This window comes from Aquila chrysaetos, chromosome 12, assembly GCF_900496995.4.
Source record: "Aquila chrysaetos chrysaetos chromosome 12, bAquChr1.4, whole genome shotgun sequence".
Classification (NCBI taxonomy): Eukaryota; Metazoa; Chordata; class Aves; order Accipitriformes; family Accipitridae; genus Aquila; species Aquila chrysaetos.
In genome coordinates, this window is record NC_044015.1 from 10,460,468 (window position 1) to 10,480,498 (window position 20,031).

General features: G+C 41.8%; 1 protein-coding gene across 3 annotated transcripts in view; it reads right to left on the reverse strand.

Moving 5' to 3' along the window:
- Positions 1 to 20,031, reverse strand: part of RASAL2 (RAS protein activator like 2) — a 151,263-nt gene that overhangs the window by 101,512 nt on the left and 29,720 nt on the right. For all 3 annotated transcript variants that reach the window (XM_030032547.2, XM_030032545.2, XM_030032546.2), the window contains exon 2: positions 3,151 to 3,278. In XM_030032547.2, coding sequence (XP_029888407.1) covers positions 3,151 to 3,278 — 128 coding nt within the window. The remainder of the gene's footprint in view (positions 1 to 3,150; positions 3,279 to 20,031) is intronic.

Genomic DNA, 20,031 nt, shown 5'->3' on the forward strand with positions numbered 1-20,031 from the left:
AAATCCGTAGTGGTGGCATGTTATAAGAAAAGAGTTTTCTTACTACTCTGTTTATTTCTGTACTGCTCCCCCAGTCTTAAAAATCTGTGCAATTCATAATGCTCTATTTTAACAGTATTAACTGAAAGAAACCAAACTTAGCAATATACACAAAACAATTAAGACATCTTTCATTTACCTGTTTGCATTTTGTATATGTTTTCCTACTTTTTGGCTTTGACATACATACTTGCATAATGATTTCACAAAGTATTATGAACATCAAACATTTCTGTTCCCTTTTAATTTCACACAGGCTAAGCTTCTTGAATTTTTATTCCATGAAGTAACAAAGCAGATGCACAGAGAATAAAAGGAGATGCTTCAGACTCAGTTTTCAAATTACACCAGCCTTGTGATGATGCGAGTGCTCCCTTTTGGCTGCAAGGGCACTCTGCTGTTAACATCTCTTCCTTCTTCCACCACACCCACCCCCTTACTGATGGGTATTCATTCTGTCCCTCACATTGTTTCTAAGATCCTCTTCAGCAGTCCGAAGAAATCCTGACCTACCCACTCTACCAGCCATTTCCATGTTCAGAGCAGGAACCTCTCTATCTTCAGCTCCTGTTGCCTATCACATCATTTTGGGTTAATAAAAAACCTCTTCCAGCATCACCTTTCCAATAATTTTACTCTAAACATAATCTTCAATTTTCTTCTTTAAGTAACCTCCCTCTTCCTCATTCACCTGGTCTTTTGCTTAGGCTCCCTGTACCTGTGGTCCCACCCATGGGCTTTTTTTGATTCCCCTCCTACATACTTTTCAATCATTATGCTCTTCCCAAGCATCTCTCCCCATTGCTGCCTTAGGCCTGTGTTCACTCTTACTTCCAGATCACATCTCATAGAGCCTCTTTTGGCTCTGAATGACTTGCCAAGTAAAATTTAACCAAGTCGCCTCCCCTTCCCTTTCTCATGAAAGCTACAATGGATACTTCTATTTCAGAAAAAATTAGAAGAAGGTGCAAATCCGGAGCATCAGCTCTGTGTCTCTCTGCTAACTGGCTGTTCTACTCCTATATGTTTCGTGTTTCTACAAGGGATTCTATGTACACTGCCATGTGTACAGACTCAGAAGCTAGACTAAAACAACCTTTTATTTTCCTACAGAGTACTCATGACTCTGCAAGGAGTTCCCTTTTTCCTTTCACTTAACAGCAGTCCCAAATTACTTGAAAATCAGAATGGCAAATCTGACTCCAGCTACTAGCTTCTGAAACAAATCACATTATCAGCATGTGGAGTCACACCTGCACCAAAGGCATGTCTGCTTGGCCCATCTACATGCAGCATTTCCCAAAACAAGTTATTTCTCATTGTGATAGTGCGGGCAGGCACCTTTGAGAGCACGCTGCAAAGATTTACACTGCTGCTCGATTTTTTGGGGTTACTGCTGTATTTAAAACCCCAGGCTCTGTACAGCCTGATACTGAATTTCTCCAGCTTCTGACAAAAAAAAAAAGTGTATTTAAACATAGTATATAATGACTTAATACACCAGTGATACATCAGACTTCCCATATTTACTCCTCAGGATCTAAGCAAAAGACTCATCTTACTCCCAGAAAAATGCTTTTAACTGTATGCAGTAGGAGAAATTAAGAACCCATAAGTGCATGATTACCACCTTCAGAAAATGACTTGTGATATGAGCCAGTGTTGTTTTCAATTACATTTCTTTAATGAGATGCATCCTTTTAGCCCAGCTGTGCTGGTACAGTATAGTTTTAGGAATAATTCTCACACATCCTTAAGTTTCTTCAGTATATGCTTTAATTCCTTAGGTGACAGTCCTGTCAGACTAGAAAAAGAGCTACATAGTAAACAAATATCATGATATGGGCCTTCCATTTTCCCTGCGTTTGATCACCTCTCCCATGCATTAGCATTGATGTTGTTCCCTTCTAATAACTCAAGTCCTGCTCTAAACCATTTCCTCCCAGCCTCCCTATGCAACGAAATATTTCAGCCCTTGTAAATAAACCTGATCACAGCTGACGATGAGTAATATTTAGTGCTACATCAGAAACATGTCTCATACTCTCAGCCTGTACACAGCCATACACAGAAGCTTCAAAAGAATCAAGAAAACCCACAAAAATTCAGGTCCTCTCCAAATGTAGGAAACCATGGTATTAGACTCAAATTCATGGGCATTTATATGTGATAAAATCTATTTCAGTAATTTGAAAACATTCCTATTTTATAGCTCTTCCTGAAATACTTATTTTTAAGCAGGGTAAATCTACACCAGAATAATTAAACAAACAAACAAACCCAGGAGCATTATCAAATGCTTCTAAAGCTCATGTGTTCGTGACAGTCTATAGACATCAAATATCACAAGAAAAAACATATCGTAGTGTAGTCTAGGAGAAGGGAATTATCAGCATTTGCTTGTTCAGTGTTTCAATCAACTAAAACATGCCTATTCTTTACCATATTGACGTCACCTTCATGGCAAGGCACAATGTCATGCTATATATACAGAGAGGAATTTTATAATTAAAGCAAAGATGGTTGCAATAGCTTTGAGTATCCATGCCAAGGGGCACCCAATCTTCCTTGCTGCATTTAGCAAGAGAGGGCAAACCTCTGTCTCAAACAATTTACCTTGTGACTGCAGCAAGGTTGATTGTACATTGTGAAGGTTGCACACACCTCCTCTGCCCAGCACTCCCATACAGACACAAAAACCCCCCTTTTTCCCCACCTTTACTGCACTTTTCCCTACCTTTATGTCTGCACTGACGTGAGGAGGTAGGTTTACATAGCTGTGGTGGTTTTAACTACTATTAAAAGCAGCAATAACATAGGAAGATGTAGTGGCAGACTTAAATGCAGGCTGTAAAACTCCAAGAGGGAGTTTTGGATGCACACAGTTTGCTGTCACCTCTTCCATGCAACTGGCATCTGGGCCAGCAGGAGAATAACTGTGCGTGCCATGCCATCCATATGCAGAATAGGTTAGCTCCCCTTTTGCCCTCCTTTCACACATTTCACTAAACTTGTGAACAAAATTAAGGGGAGATGAAAAAAGCTGCCTTCCTGTTTTACCAATAAAGGCCAAAAGGTAAATCCTGAGTGGCCAACGTGAGCTTCCCTCACCTCTTTCTCCCTGTTGAGCAGCACCAGCTGGCTGTCTGTCAGGATGCAGTATTTCCTCTCCCATGTTGTCGTTTCAGTGTAGGGAGACTGGCCGCAGGACAGTCTGTGTGTAGGTGGCCCTTTCACATCTGCAAAGAGAAAACCGTGACGCCAGAACGATTAGCATGTGTCATTAACCACCTTCTTTGCTTTTGCTGTTCTGCAGCTAGATGTGAACCAAAACTGCAATCTGTACTTAGCAGTGCCTGTTTCAGGATATTAAAAGACAAAATGCTAATCCTGGGAGGCACCCATGTGGAACGCTACATACTGTACACTATGAATACTTATTTATCTATAGCATGACTTACAAAAATGGCAATACCCAAGATGAATATAAATGTCTTTGTCAAAGAGTGAAATATAATTAAAAGAAAAGACCAAGAGCTCTCATGCAAACTTCATCTTCCCTCCACTCCCTTCTCAAAAATGTGGTTACATGGGTAGGGCCCTGAATGTACCCTAAATCTTAATAAACTAGATTATTTGAGACTAAGGATAGAAAGACATAGGAAGGAAGATGTGGACCAAGGAAGGCAGGCTTGAAGAAGGGAGGGAAAAATTCAAAGGGATGGGCATTTAATTGAGAAGGGCTTACTATCATCTTTTGGTAGAGATGCTATTTGATTAAATTGTGACAGATAGGAGTCTTCCAGCATTTTCATTTAGCCACAGCCACTATAATGCCAAAACTCAAAAAAAAAAAAAAAAAATCCAACCAAACAAAACCCAAAACCAAACCAAAATCCAACTTGTTTGGCTCCCAGTGCTGATCTTTTAAAATTTATTTTAAAATCAATTTCCCTTAAGTCTCTCAGGCTTGAGCTACATATCACATTGTGCCTCTCACTACTAAGTTTTTCTCCAAGTCTAGGAAAGGAAAGCACATGAACAAGTGCAGCAGACAGACTTCACTGCCAGGCAGCCAAGCTCAAAAGCAGAGAAAGCCGTGGAGCAGCAAGGTACACTGTCAGTGCTACAAGAAGAGTGGGTGCAAAGAAGGCTGCCCTGGGAATTAAGTGTGCAGTCAACTTACAAAAATCCCTCTACAGGAGACAGAAATGCTATATGAATAATAGAAAAAGGGACATACACAACAGAGCCATGGGTAGCACAACTTATACAAACTTAGAAAAGTTTCAAGTCATCTCTTTCTAAAGTTTTGAGATTAAGTTCTCGTTGCTTTATAACATTAAGTTTTGGGTTTACCTTGCACTCTAGTTTTATACAACTTTACCTGCAAAAAAATCAGCCATTCTCAATGTATACACTGTAGGTTCCTGAAGTCCCTGAACTACCTCTAAGGGGTCTAAAATAGACACTGCATCAGGGGCTTGCTGCACAGGAGTCCAGGACCTCCTTCAGCTGTTTCAGGAGACCATGAGGCAAAATGAGTGTTTAAAACCAAAGTGTTTTGTAACATTAGCTTCCGTTTAGTACACATACTAATAACCCAGTGCTTGCACAGAGCTAAGCACAGATGCTTCTTGTAGCTTCTACCCAGCTTCACCACTAGAGGCCAGCGAATCCTCAAACACCCAGCACCTTCCCAGCTGCAAGGAACAGTGCAAGTCCAAACACAAGCATTAAACGTTGAGTAATGAACCCCTCCAACTGACTTCACTCCTTGCAGACCCTGTGTATGCCAAATCCCACCTAATTATTAAAAAAGCTGCAACATCTTCACGCTCTTTTCCTGCGTATAATAGGCACCTTTGCCTCCGCATTGAAAGGAACGTGTCAACTTCTAAAGCTGGAGAATTAACTTGAAAGATGGCTTTCAGTACCTAGTTCAATCTCACGTTACATTAGGATTTTTGTGATTGTTCGGCAGAATTCTTGAAACAGGCAATCTGATACCTTTAAGCAAGAAAAAGAAGAGGACTGCATGGTTCCTACTACTCTGAATAATAAAGAAATGCATCTTTGCTCCCTTAATTTCAGGTGAGAGAATTCAGGAAAGAAGCTGAGATTTAGAATCAGGCTCCACAGTTACCTCTCCTAACAAAGCTTGGTTTCCAAGAGTGACAAGCAACGCTGTGTGTCTAAAAATTGCCCAAAACTCTACTTTGGCATAAGCATAATTAAGGGAAACCACCATAATCTCTGTGATGCAAAAGTGCACTTGTGCAAACTCCTGGAGCCCAACAGACTCTCTCACAAGTTACGTATTTGTCCATCTTATAGAAATTAACCCTCCAGGTAGATTTTTGGCACAACTTCAACTCACATTTATCATGGTGTCCAACCAAACACCTAACCAGATGCAAAATAAAACCACTGCTGCTCCTGCTTAGACCTTGGTTTCCCAAACAGCAGCACATGAACCCTAACCACACCTAAGCAACACAAACCTACAAGCAACGAGCTAACAGAGGGAAAATGAGCAAGAAGGAGGAAGCCATGGGCTCCCAGCATGAGCGTGCAACTGAAATGTGAAGACCCGAGCTCTGGGGATCTAGTCTCTTGAGTAATGAAAGCACATGATAAATCACCAAGGGGAAAAAAGGATGAAGGCGTGCCCTGTCCTGCTCATGTGGGTGGGCTAGCAGCGAGAGTGTGCCTCCAGCTGCTACGCTGAGCGATAACCAAGTAAACTACATTTTGAACTGCTGATAGACTGTCTCATGGCAACAGAAAACCCTTCTGGACCATTAGCTCCAATGCAGAATCTACAGTCACAACTCGCCCAGCACCGAAAGACTTTCGCATTATAATTTCTACTAACTACAAGCCTTGGCAGGGTACCATCCAACAGATCTATAGGCTCCACAAAGGAATTAAAGAACAGAACGACTTCTTCCACTGCAATAACAACTCCAGGACTTAACTGAGTCATCAGGCACTGCGGGCCAGCCATGGCTCTGCTGCCAAGTGGGTTGGCTATGTCAGAACAGCTTTCCACAGGCTGCTGGCGCAGTAACATGCCATCTTGGTGTCTGGAGCTGTCAATCACCACAAGAGAACACCACAGCATTAATATTTTGTGTTTGTATTGGTATCCTTTTGAACACGTCGGGACACAGCCCCACCACCCCTGCAAGCTGACCAAGTGCTCTCTTCAACAAAGAGCAGCAGTTGCAAGCTGGTTTTCTGATGTATCAGATCCTATAACTTCAGTCCTCTCCCCGAGGCTGATGCTGCAAGCCCATCTTGCAAACTAGATGGATGCTGAATACACGTTACAAGAAAACTCTCTGCAAAAAAAATCACAGTGTAGCTTTGGTGCGTTTGTCCCACCTATTTAATTATTTCTCAGCTAGCCTTCTTGCATGGTCGACCTCTTTGGAGCCTCTCACAACAGCTGTAACTTCAAAACTTATTCTGAAGTATGTTACCAGTTTAGACTGAAGACTCTTTGGGACTTTACACAGTATCACATACACACTCAGTCACTTCACAAACCCTGTTCTGCTTTCCGGTACTCTTCATCTTCAGTTTTCATTTTACATTCTTGGCTCCAACTTTTCACATGAATGTAATAAAACCCACTGACCTCTTCCACTAATGCCCCATAAAACTAATTTACCACCACTGTTTGAATCGCTATGGAAGTGAATGGCAAAAAGTCCATGTGTAACTAGGACCACTTACACTTCTGGAAAGACCAAAAGTCAGGGCTGTCCTTTTTCACTTTGGGCCTACTATCTATCAGCTCATACAGGAAGGCTTGTGCTTTGGGAGGTAACTCACCGATGAATGCAGTTTCAGACAGGAGTTGGAGGAGAGATCAGGGAAGTGTATCTGAAAGCTCTGAGTTTGCAGATGTTACGTGTGGGATGGGCTCATGCAGCCACACACCTAAATACGCAAGTTCTGGTGACAGAAGACTTCTTTCTCTGGTCTGATGCAATCCTTTCCATTCTGCATCATTACAATGAGGCATTCAAGCAAGCAGATCAGTTAGTCTACACACAGGATTAAAGGTCATGCCTTATGCGCCTTCAAATGCTAATATCAGTTAAATAACAGCTTGGAAAAAAATCCCCTTCTCAGTGTATCCTCCCCTGCTGAACTGAGAAGAGCACCACTGCTCGCCTGCCACATCTGACATAGCTGAAGATTGGAAACTGCGTTGTTTTTCCTCAGGGCTCTGAAATGCCATTAGGCATGTTATAAATATCCACAAAGCTCCCTTTCTGTCAGCCAAATGACAACTTGTACCTTATTATTCTTTAAGTACAGAACTTATTTTAAAAAAAAAAAGGGGGGGGGGGAGGGGGGGAGTTCTGCCATAACCACATAACAATAAAAAGAAGTGTTGACTGGTGCAGGGCAAGAGAACAAGGAAAGAACCAGCCAGTGCCAAGCTGATCCCCACAGAAAGGCTAAGTGATTTTATGAAAACTGACAGCAGTTTTGCAGTATTTAGGGAGTAGTACTAGTGCTATCAGATGGGAACATTTCTGAATCTTCCATTGCAAGTATGCAACAATTCTTTTTTTTTAAATTCCAAATGCATTTTCAAGTGGAGAATACTTTCCAAAAAGCAGGCAATGGGCAGAATCAGAGAATTATTTCCAAGAGATGACAGGTGTTCCAGTGTCATTTAGTCCCCAACAGCTCTTCTACAACCAGAAGAGCAGCATCTTCTCTCCTCTTCAGAGCTAGTGAAAAGGACAGAATTAGCAGAAATCACGGCAACAAAACTACATTAAAGGTAAATTCATGCCTTTAGTCTCCTTGCCAAAAAGCACTCTCTACCTACCATCAATAAAAACAGAGCAATAAACCTCCATCCCAGTGATGACAAGAGCACCCCTGGCATGTGTCAAAGCTCCTTTTCTGAACCACACTCTTCCTATGGTGAAATCACGGGCTTACTGAAGTACTTGCCAAATTTTCATCAACTTTATTAGGGTCTGTATTCTGTTCCTAGTATTTCCAATGAGGAGCTGCCAAGCAGCTGAGTAACTAATGTAGTGGCCAAGTTTGTATGTAGGGAGGATTTTTTTTCCCCTGAAGAGAGATTAGTATAAGCCCTAACACCTTTTGACAACAGGTCTACTTGCCCAATGTCAATGTTTCCATCGTGTTTTATGTACTTACCATAGAGACAGGACTCAGAGAACTTTAGGTAAGTGCTGTCATCTGAGAGCTTGTCACTACCCCAAGCCTACCCAGCTGTGCACGAGCATGCAGTCCAGTTCAAATAACCATCAGGTTGAACCTTCATCAAGCAGTTGAACAGAAGCTGAAACAAGCCTTATTATTGACAGGAAGCTTCAAAGACAAATAGCAGTTAAAAGTCCTTCACTAAACTTATACCGTCTCTAAAAGCTGATGAAGCTCATGATTCAAGGGAAAGATATGGCAGAAAGGGAAATACACTGTGTCTGAACATGTACCATTCCCTTAAACCTGCATCTTGTAATAAGGCAGGATTTCCGCAAAAGAAGTCACTAATGCGAGTGAAAATAAACAGCAATAGCACAGTTATGTGACATACAGCTGTGTGTGTATATGCAACTATTTCAGACAGCTGTGTGATGCTCAGATGAAGATCTGCAGGATCTGGATTTAAAACAGAAGAGAATTCAAGCGCCACTGCCCTGAGAGCAGACACAGACGTTGGAGCAACCCTGGCTCAGCTGAAAGAGGGACAATGTCTCAACACTTACACGGAGCAGATGACGACAGAGGTCAGTTAATGAAGGTCTGCTAGGAAAAGCACAATCAAGACAACTTCCACTTTCTCTCATGCTGATATATATAGCTTTTGTTTACAGTTCTTATTTCTCAAACCAACTCCCAGCCATACGCAATGGTTTCTGATCCAAGCAGAACTGCAGACAGACACTATCAGAAACAACTGTTCAAAGAAAACCTATCGTGATGCACGAATTCACTTGGGAGAAGGAGGGGACACTCATCCTTCAAGTTTGTATGGACAACAACCACCATGTCCCACCACAGAACATACAACGCTCATGACTAATTGTATAATACGATAAAGAAAATTCAGCACATACTGTGTGTGGTAATGCAGAGACTCACATGCTACAGAGAAAACATGTCATTTAGGGTTGATTAATTCTTCTCTGAATCACAACACACTTAGAGGTATGTCCAGTACAAAATATAGAAATAAAACCATTAATCCTGCCATTTTATTTCAAATCACAACATGGGCAATGCCTGTAGGTTTTCTAGGAAGCTTCTTGTAGCTACTGTGAGATATGGTATTGCTCACTTGCCCCTCTAAATCACTGTGTGGCACGGCTCCATTTCAGTTAAGAGGTACCTACATTTTTGTGGTCAGCAACAGATCTCTCTGGTGAAGTAGGTGTTATTTTAAGTGTAGAAAGCATAAGCAGATCCTTTGGGATGACAGCCACGCTCTTTATGTAGGATGTTATTACAGAGGTAAGTATCTAGTGCTGCACTCAACAAACTTCATTACACATCCAATGACTGGACCTCAATTCAGCTGAATCCAGTTGCTCTCCTCTGGCAGCTGCATGCAACAATTAACCAAATTCTTGTATGGAAACCTAATATCATGGGTAGGAGGTAAAGAAAGCTTAGTCAAACCATCAGATTTCAGAGATCTCAAAAGCTCTCACGCCAACTGGTTACAGCCAAAATGCAACCTGGAAAATCCATTCTGCATAGAATAAAGCCATAAAAGGTTTAAGTAGGTGAAAATGGTATTTTAGAAGCTGGCAGAAGCCATGACCAGCGCCATGACTTTCTCAGATTCCAATGCATTTGGCTCTGCCATGCAAATTCTTCACAAGATCATTAATTTTTCTAGTATAGGCCAATCTTGCCAATCTAACCTATTAACTTTCCACTACTCTTTTATTGAGTGGCAGTGATCAGGCATAGTCTAGAAATTGATTTTCCATTATCCCAGTGGAGAACCTCATAAGCCACAGACAGATTCATGTAAAAACTGTTCAGTCAGGTGCAGTTTTCATGCCCTGTACCCTCATAGGAATATCACTGTGGCAATTTTTATGCTTATTGTGTGTGCTTCCATTTCCCTACCATCAGTATGCCAACTCTGGGTGAAAGAATCTCTTAAAATTTAGAGATGAGAAGTCTGAAGGTATCTGCTGCTTACTGCTTACGGGTAAGGTTTTGAGGTTCTTGCCCTCCTCTGAATGAGGACTGTATGTCTCTTCCGCAAACAGATAAGGGCACAGCTTTTTTCCATCACCTGCTGGAAAGCTTTGATGAGATCTGTGATGGGGTGGGAGAAGGGTTGCCTTTCTGCTCTGAATTTCTCACATGTAGCAGTCTCACCTCAACACAAAAAAAGCAAGATTCACCTTTAAAGCTCAAAGAGTGAGCACAACATTTTGTCCACTACCACAGGTACCAGCCAGATTCTTAGATTTCCTAATTTTCTGCATTAAAAAAAAAAAAAAAAAGTAAAAAGCAATTTTTATGTGGGAAGAGCTAAGTCATCAGATGAGTGAACACCTAATAGCCAGCCAAGGGCTGTCTCCTTTGCAACCAGCGGCAGACAAAATACAGAATGCTACTGTTCAACAAGCCTGGCATCTCCCAGAAGGATGAGCTCTTGCTGTCTCTCCTCTCCATAGCTGACATCATTCCCACCCCTTCATTCCTTCCCTAGGAGAGATTTGGCTTGTTTGTACAAGAGACGGCCGGCAGTGAGCAAGGTACAGCAGGCTCGCTCCCCCAGCTGAGCTCCCGGAGGGCTCTGCCAATTTAACTTGGTCCTGAGTCAGTACATCTGCCCTTTACTTGCAACGTCGCTACTTTGCCTATCAAAAGTTCAGTAGTTTTCACACCAAGGCTGAGACTATGGTAGAGATCAGCCAAGATTTCCCCTCTCATTTCCCCATAACACATGCAATTCAAAACCAAACCTTTCCCAAGACCTGTGCTAACACATTTACCACCCTCAGCCCCTACTATTTGCTAAAAGGTTTCAGTGTTCCCTGGTACCCGAGCATCCTGTGGAAGCTCGAGAGCACAAATTCAGTTAGGCCACAACCATGCAAGCAGTTTCACCGAGATTTTCTTTTCAAAAGGGAAAATCATGGAGTTGCTCCAAAAAAGAAACCGCAAGTCTTAAAATCTTACGAGTAGTTTAGTGAGCAGATGCTGAGTGTGCCAACAGTCTCGAGCTTTCTTGCAAAGTCCTAAAAAATGAGAGCTAAGGAGCTAGCAGCAGAAGCAAAAATTAGGCATAAAGCTAAAATTGGCCTGGCAGGGTAATTCTGATTAGAAAGCAGAAAGTTGCACCAGCTCGCTGTCACTGTGCAGCTTCTTTGAGCAAAAGGTGTGGGAGCTCTTAATAGCAGTTTAAAGCTGCCAATTAGCTTGAACACTGCTGAGCTCCTCTAAGCTTCTTATGTGCCCTGTAGCCGATTGCTAAACTTACAAAGGGTAATTGATCCTTGCTCCCCTCGGCTGTGCCTCTCTGTCCCTGTTCTCATGGTCTGTACCCAGCCAGGTTCACAAGAGACAGCGTGAAAGATGTGTCTATCGGGAGACATCGGCACCTTCTTGAATGGATCGGTGCCAGCAACCTCAAATCATGCAATCATCTGTGCACTTCGTAGCTCAACAAGCGGAACCAGAAAACACAACCCAATCAAGGTGGGGACCTTACAAAACACGCAGGTGCGCTTCACGCTCAGCCCAGCCTCCCATGCGCGCCTGCAAACAAGCAGCTCATTGTGCAGCCTTGTAAATCTCATGACATCACCACAACAGAAGCTGCTATCTGTGTAAAAACCAATTTGGTTCCCAGGATACCTAGGATTTCAAATAACCCGCAGTTGCTCAAAGCCATCGCTGTGACCCTTCCTACAATGCTAAGCAGGTTTTCCTTCCTTCTTATTCAGCTCTCATTCCCTGCCCAGGACCACTCATCTTTGCTCCTGAATATTAAGCACATTTTTCTCTCACAGTTAAATTCCCACTTGGCCTACAAAACCCTTTGGAATCTCAAAACAGAAATGGTTATTACAAACTTGTAGAGAGGATTATAAAAGATTACATGCCCCTATTGCATAGCTGCCAAGTTCTGAGAAGATTCTCAAGTGACACTTCTCCCCAAAGCAAGGAGAGGCTTTCGTGAGAGGTTTAGGAAGTGGAAAATGGAGAAATGAAGAAAAGTTAATTATTCATAGGAGAAAAAAATCTGCAGTTTTTCCTCTTAATTTATGCATGGTCCTTTTCTTACCCAGCTCTATACCCTTTCCCCTGTTCTCTTCTCTGTAATGCTTGCTCTCACCAACGCCTAATCTCCATCTTACAGCCTCTTCAGCACGGAGCATCCAGACTGGGCTGTTCCCTCTTAATTCTTTATTCTTTGCAAGCGGTGCAGGAAGAAGACTAGAGGAAAAGCATCCTGAACTTAAAAAGGACCTTGGCCCAAGGCAGCTGTGAAAAAAAACAAACCAAAACAATTTAAAAGCAAACACTACTCAGTTCCTGAACATTTTTGTGCACAAAAATTGTACTTGTGTACTTGTGGTCAAAGCTAAACACACGTGTACCACAAGCAGTGCACAGAGCTTGGCAAAAGCACCATTACCAAAGGTTCACAGACAGCTTTACCCCCCCACCCTTGCCAAGAAGGCATCAACCAGCTGACATTCATCTGTCACAGACCATTTTCAAGAGAGCAAGACTCTTTTGCTTTCTTCTGCCAAGGAGGGAGGTATGGGAAGAGCAAAGGTAAAGAAGCATTTCTGCAGAGACAAAAACGAGCCACAGGAACAGACAAGGTGATGAGATAGTGACCACAACTTCAAGTTGAACAACTGAAAAACAAACACACCATCTTTCAGGCTTTCACGTGCAGTTTGAATTACACTAAACAGGCTGTTTCTTTTACAAGCTTTCATCTTTGGCTTTTCTTCAAGAAAACCGATATATTAATTGTCACTGATCTGAACAACCTCAGCCCATAAACTTAATTTCTCAGAGCAATGGCAGGGTTGCTGAATTCCCCTCCCCTTAAACCTACCTCTACAGAAACACAGCCCCTGTGGTCTCAAAAAACAACCCTCCCCGTGTGTGGTGGTTTTCATGGTGAGAGAGAAGAAAGGAAAAATAAAGAATTAAAAATAAATAAATAAACAAATCACAAAGCTCTCATGTGATGCTCTCCCATACCTAGGAGTTTTAAATGCTCGGTCACCCTGCCATCACTGCACAGCCTGTTGCTGCTGTACTCTAAGCTATTTCCAACCTGAACGTTTCTTAAAGCCTGAGTATACAGGAGTGATTAGGGGCTTCTTTTGGGTTGTTTTTTTTCCCTCAATAGACTTTTGGGAAAAGACTATAGGAGTTCCAACCACCGCTGATGTCTCAGACAGACAAATTTATTTCCCTTGCCTAAGAGAGAGCTCACAGGACACTAAAATCTACTACAATGATGTGCATTTTTTTTTCATATTATCCAGGTCATTCAGGCTAAACTTAGCTTTCTTATTTTAACCACTTAAAGCAAATGACTTAGGGACCACCTCAAGGGATTCAAATGTAATGTAAAAGAAGCCCTCCAGTACTCCCCATGCTATTTAAAAAGACCCACTCTGCTTCCTTCTGGCATCTTCAAAATGTTTTCAGATGAACCTGGAACCAGCTATTATACACCAATTTGTTGATTTGACCTACTTAAAAACAAAACCCCATACAAAAGCACCAGAACGCTCCTCATTCCATTTTTCTCCCTAACGTCTGAAAAGTCTTCATGCATCTCAGTAATGCAATGCTAATATACAAAGGACTGGACTTTTTTCATCCTTTACAGATGGTTCAAACACAAAACTTTAAAAGAAGGAGACTGGATCTTACATAAATGCAATAGGGATTCTGAGCCATATTAAGATTTATGCAAAGAGATGTCTTATTGCAAATAATCTGAACCCCACATTTAATCCAGTACAATGAGGTAACGACCTGTAATACCTCTTTCATCAGCTCTACCCTTTAAGGTTATATGAGGTTAGTTTCCCTTTGTAATTTAACCCAGCTATTGTACCTGGTTCTAGGGAGGGAAAGCTGGCTTCAGGAGAAAAATCCACTTTGGTTAAGCATAAGGAGGTCACCACCAATTTGGTCAAGGCAGGACACTGAGTTGCTAACTCAGATCAAGGCTCAGGAGCCTCCTGACTCAGAGCACTTTTGCTCTTCTTATTGCCACATGATGTCAATATTTGCAAATCAAAGCTCAATTTTGTTCTGAAATTTCAGAATACAGCGGGCGGTTTCTTTCTTCTTGCCTACTCTATATGATGTTGAGGGAAACTTAACTGTGAAAGAAAGAAGCAGCATGGGAAGAATTAACAGTGCCAGGGCAGAGAAATTGCAAGTGCTGAGCTAACACTGTGTCAGGGGAAACACATTCTTGTAGGCCAGCTCAGTTTGGACATCTTAGCCATGCTGAGATCAAGGCTCCTGAGATACCACCAAAACAGGTGGAGCAGGTTTACTACACTTTTGGCAAACCCAAATAAGCATGATTAATGTATCCTTTGATGATGGGCTAGCTAATTAAAAGGATCTGTAGCTAGGGTGCAGTATTTCAAGTATTCTTCAACTGGGTTTTCCCTCTACTTAATATGTTTCCTTCTCTCTCCAGTAGGCTAGGCCATGAAGAATAAAGGCAACCCCACATACTCACCCCAAACACCCTCTACCCTAGAGCCCACACCTACTTAGTTTTTCCTCCTTACTCCTGCTACGTTCCCCCAAACCTGCAAAATATAAAGCTTGTGAGGACCAAACCTTTCGTTATTCACAACGCTGCTTTTCAGCCAATTTATCTGACGCTTAGTGGTAATGCCACAAATCCCCTAAGTGCAAACATGTGCTTCTTCCCCAACGTTTTCCCTGCCATATGTTTTGCAAACTGACATCATGAAGCCCCAACAGAGAATCCAAACCTCCTTCTATCAGAAGGGTAAAGTCACAGGTGCTCATCTCCAAAATCCTAGAAGGATAACAAATGAACCCAATAAGGATAAATAACCAGTGGAGAGAAAATGTCTTTCCTACAGCACTGCTAAACAAAAATTTGTAGGTCACAACCTTGCAGAAACAGGCCTGATAACATCTAATTAGCAGTCCCGCTGCGCAACTCCATTTTGTAACAGTAAATCCAACCAGACCAGGAGGAAAGGGAGAGGGAAATCCTTATACAAATGTAATAGTTTTCATCCAGTTTGAAGAGATTTGCTTTATGTTACTGTTTTGTGGGGTTCCCCCTCAGTAGGAATAATCAACCCACACAAGTGATTCTATGAGTTATTACTGAAATTCATTTCACTCCTATTGGGAAACAATTTACAGGGGCAGCACAGATTTTTACTAATTAATTTATTTTTAAATCAAAATACTAAGAATTCTGTTTGCTGCCAGAAGATGGGTGGAGAAGGTAAGGAAAGTTCATGTACCCAAGAGACTATTAACTAGAACCAACTTGGACAATACATTTGAGAAGCATTTCCTTCCACCTACTGTAGATAGCTGTCCTTAACATGCCTTTACTTAAGCAGCCAATTTTCCACCACTGAGTACAATGAGATTTCAAAACACACATGAAATCAGAGTATAAACAGACACAAACATCCACTTAGTGATATAACAAAAGAAAATACAGGGCAAGAAACTTGAGCTTCTCTATTTTCTGCCTGTTATAAAATACCTTGGCATTTTTAAATATACTCCACTCCCCCCCCCCCTTTTTTTTTAAGTGACAGTATTATCACAAAATACTGTGCTTAGCTGTCTTTGCAATGGTGCTCTGAAACAAAAATTATTTCTGGGGGTTGAGGGATAAATTCCACCCAATATTATCGCAGAGGGAATCGAGTTTCAGATGAAACAAGCAGCAGCCGATAAAGCATGAATGAGGCTGCAGCGGCAGACAGCAGGAGGGAGTGGTGAATCAGGCAGAGCTAGTCCACACTAGCAGTACAAAGCAAGAACAATTAAAATACATATGAAGATCTTGTCACAGACAGCAGAAATGACAAACAGATGAGAGGCAGAACCAAAGAGTGAAAGATTAAGGAGCAACTCCCCTTTTTCAAGAGTTTTAGTTTGTCAAAGACAGACGGCGCTGCTTCCACATCATTAGAGCAGGATGGTACCCTACCCCCCAGCCCCTGACGGATGTTAAACTTATTTTTGTAAATCTCTGGCGATAAAAACCATGCATGGCATCTTGTTCATTTCCTCCTTACTACTTAGTTTGCCAAAAACTTTAAGCTCTGCTTTCCTTGCCACATCTACAGACCAGTACTATTTGTTCTGCTCTCAATGACTAATGATGATCGTATCATGCACATTCCTTGTCTTTGTAAAAGCCTCTTTTAACAACAGTACAAGAACTGAAAATGGTATCTTGGTACCTGTTTTGCTAGCCCCGAAGCAATCAGACATGATGATGGAAAAAAAAAAAATTTAAAAAAAAAAAAATATTTTTTCCTTCCCATACTCTCATGTGATTAAAATCCATTAAAATGCAAACAGGCTTGAATTTTATTTTATCCATCAGTGACCACACTTCACTGTCCCTGGGCTATGACTGTCTCTTTGTGAATTCTCTGCACGTAACAGGAGTTAAGCTTTAGGTTTAGGAGCAATCAATCTAGTAAACCTTGCTAAATATATATGTGTGTGTATATATTTTATAATGATCTCCATTTTTCATGTTGATTTACATTGATCATTGAAAAGTACATTCAGCTTCATCTTTGCTCATCTCTGAATAAACAAAGTGAAGGCTGTTGGGTATCCAAAGACAAATGAGACATTCAGATGTAGACAAAACCTATCATCACCCTGAAAGCATTTCTCTTTGAAATTATATAGCCATGCAGAAGTTATTCAGAGCAGAGATTGCTATATGTGTTTTCAATTCAGCCTGGGCCTGTTGGGGGCAGTGAGGGAGTCTGATGAAACACAGAAACATAGAAACATAGAATATTTCAGTTGGAAGGACCTACAATGTTCATCCAGTACAACTGATGAGGCTCTACACCGTCACTTTTTTCCCCTCCACATACTTGATGATTCAGAAACATATGACTCGGTAAGGATTTTTTTTCCCTTGCATTCTATAGTTTCCATTTCTGAGGATAGGTCTCCTTAGGTTCATGTGTATAAGTTCATATATAGCATGACTACCTGGAGTTTCACCATTAAAATAAAAGTATCTACATCCATTTGAACATGCGATTCCCCATCAAGCACAACCATGTAAATCAAATGCAGTCAGTGCACCAGCTGGGTTCATACTGCACAGGAGTATTTCCTTCTCATCTGCAGACTTCGTCCCCTTTTGCATCAGCTGAACCCCCCCCGGGTTCAGGGACATACAAGTCTGGAGTTAGAAATTATAGTTTCCACAGTAACAGTAGGAAGGTGTCAGAAGTCTGGGCACATATGCTGCACAGGCTGTTGTAGCACCAGCATCCACCAAATTCAAGATGCTACATATGCATACAATAAATTGTTTTGGTTGCTGTGCAAACACAAATTTCTCAATTAGTATATTTGAGCCATTCATGTCTTTTGTTAAAGTAACTCAGAACTCCTGCTCTACACATATAATTCCCCCCAGACAAACCCAATGCCATTTTACAATTATATTTAAGGGCCTTCACTTTTGTTTATAGACATGTAGTATCCACAGAAAGCTCAGAAGAAACTCCACAATAAAGAAGGAAAAATGTATTTCCTGGAAAGAAGTGTTCCCCTTTTGCAGCTATTAGAATATATCTAAGCAGGAGCTAATGATCTGTCATTATAACGAGCTCCTCAGGCAGGTTTTGTGGCAACATGCAATGAGCTCCCTGCTGCTGCGGATAAGCCAGCTAAAAACTACCTTGTTAGCACAGCTAAAATAGTGGCTGCAGCAGTCATGTATCTGTATGGGGCGGGGGCGGGGGGAGTCATTAGCAGCGCTGTATGGGATATGGGCTAGCCCATACATATATAAGAGCTAGCCCAGCCTGGAAGCAGCATGTGGCAGTGCCCGAGCAGAGATGCATGGTTATCGGCAGCACAGGGCTGCCCATCTCAGCTCTCCCCAGCTGCCCAACCCTGACCTGTGTTCACCGGCACCCACCGAGCATGTAGGAGGGCACCAGCCTGATTTTGGACACGTACAGGATTTGTCTCTGCAGGACCGAGATAAAGAAAATTTTGCACCATCTTTTACTGACATATGTTGGTTTGCCCTTTCCTTATTGTTAATTATGTATGTACACTGCTATCCCACTGACTTTTCTGAAGTACCAGGGCAACTGGCTCAGCCATTTCCTTGAGATTATGTATTGACAGTAAAAGATATATAAACCTCTTAATGCCTAACCCCACAAAGTCACAAGGGCCTCACCTCCCATCCTGCCAGAGTATTCAACACTTTCCTAGGTGCCCCATACTTTCTACAAGTCTGCTGGATTAAAAGGCTTTTCCTGATGCAGGTCATCTCTAACATTGAGACATCATAAATAAGAGTCAAATCTTCACATGACAGTTACATGTGCAAGTCGGGGTGGAAGTCACAGTCAGAAATCATGAAAACCAATGTCAACACAAATGATTCCGCTCTGTCGCAGCAGACTCTGAACGATTATCCCTTCCTCTCCCCTTCCTTTTCAAAACTTCATCCTATTTTTGATAAGTCTCAGTATCATTTAGTACTACCTCAGAAAAGGAAAGGACTGTCATTTCCAGACACCAGTGGCTTGAACCACACTCATTTTATCAAGCTACAGGAGGGCTGACAGGAAACCTACCTCCAACCACACTGCAGCCAGAAGCCTGCCCTTACTAAGCATGCCGTGCTCAGCAACCCCAGCCTGAAAACACTAGCACCTGAGTATATTAAGCACGCAAGTCTTTGTTGCTTAATAAAGCACACAGAGGAACTGGTTACTTAGGCTATTTTTATACAGGATGCAGCCAATACACTTGATCAGTAATGTAAAAAAAGTGTTGGTTGAGTGGAGATGACTGCAGGCAACTGGAAGCTCTTCAGATCTGTGTATTCACCTTCTACCCCTTGCATGCAGCTCATTCAGTGGCACTACCTGGAGCGGTGTCGCTGACAAAGCCTCTTCTCATGTACAACTGCAGCCAGAGCTAATAGGAGTGATAAGGTAGATGGAGACACACTGCAAGAATTTAAAGTTTGGCAGATTTTTTGGTACTAATTTATCAAAACTGCTTGTCAAAACATCTGTGTCACTAAATGACTGTTAGAGGAAAATTGCTCTTAAGAGTGACTACATTAAAAGGGCTTTTATTTTTTCCACAAAAATGCATTGTAAACTCATAGACGTAAGAAGAAGAAAAGCTACAGCAAATCAGCTTAGGATGAGTGAGATGCAGCTAGCAGTCTGACCATATCATCATCACAGAAGTATGCAATAATCTCAGAAGATTTTAAGGTTTTACTTGGGAGTAGCCAGAGCATGGGATGCAGAAAAGCATGTCAGTTCCTATAAAACATGCAAAAGCAGCTAAAGTCAGACACAAAATGAATAAGCAGGTCTGCTCACAACTTGCCATTGGACTTGGCAGTGTACTTTCTTGCATTTCACTTTTTAGAAAGAGGGATTTGTCTGTGATGAGGGGAGAGGGAGGACAAGGAGAAGCAGAGAGCTTTGCAAAATAAACAAATCTCAAGAACTAGAATTCAAACCTCATACAATACAAAGACAAGAAACTATTAAACCAACACATAACTCTGATCCCCTAGGTCTCAAACCCACAGACAGCATCAATAGCAAAGTGTGGTGGTAGCTGACAGAAATACATGCATCTGAGCTGACAAAGTGTGTTTGCTCACTACCAGTTCTCACATGCTACTGTCAATAACCTGGCTCCTCT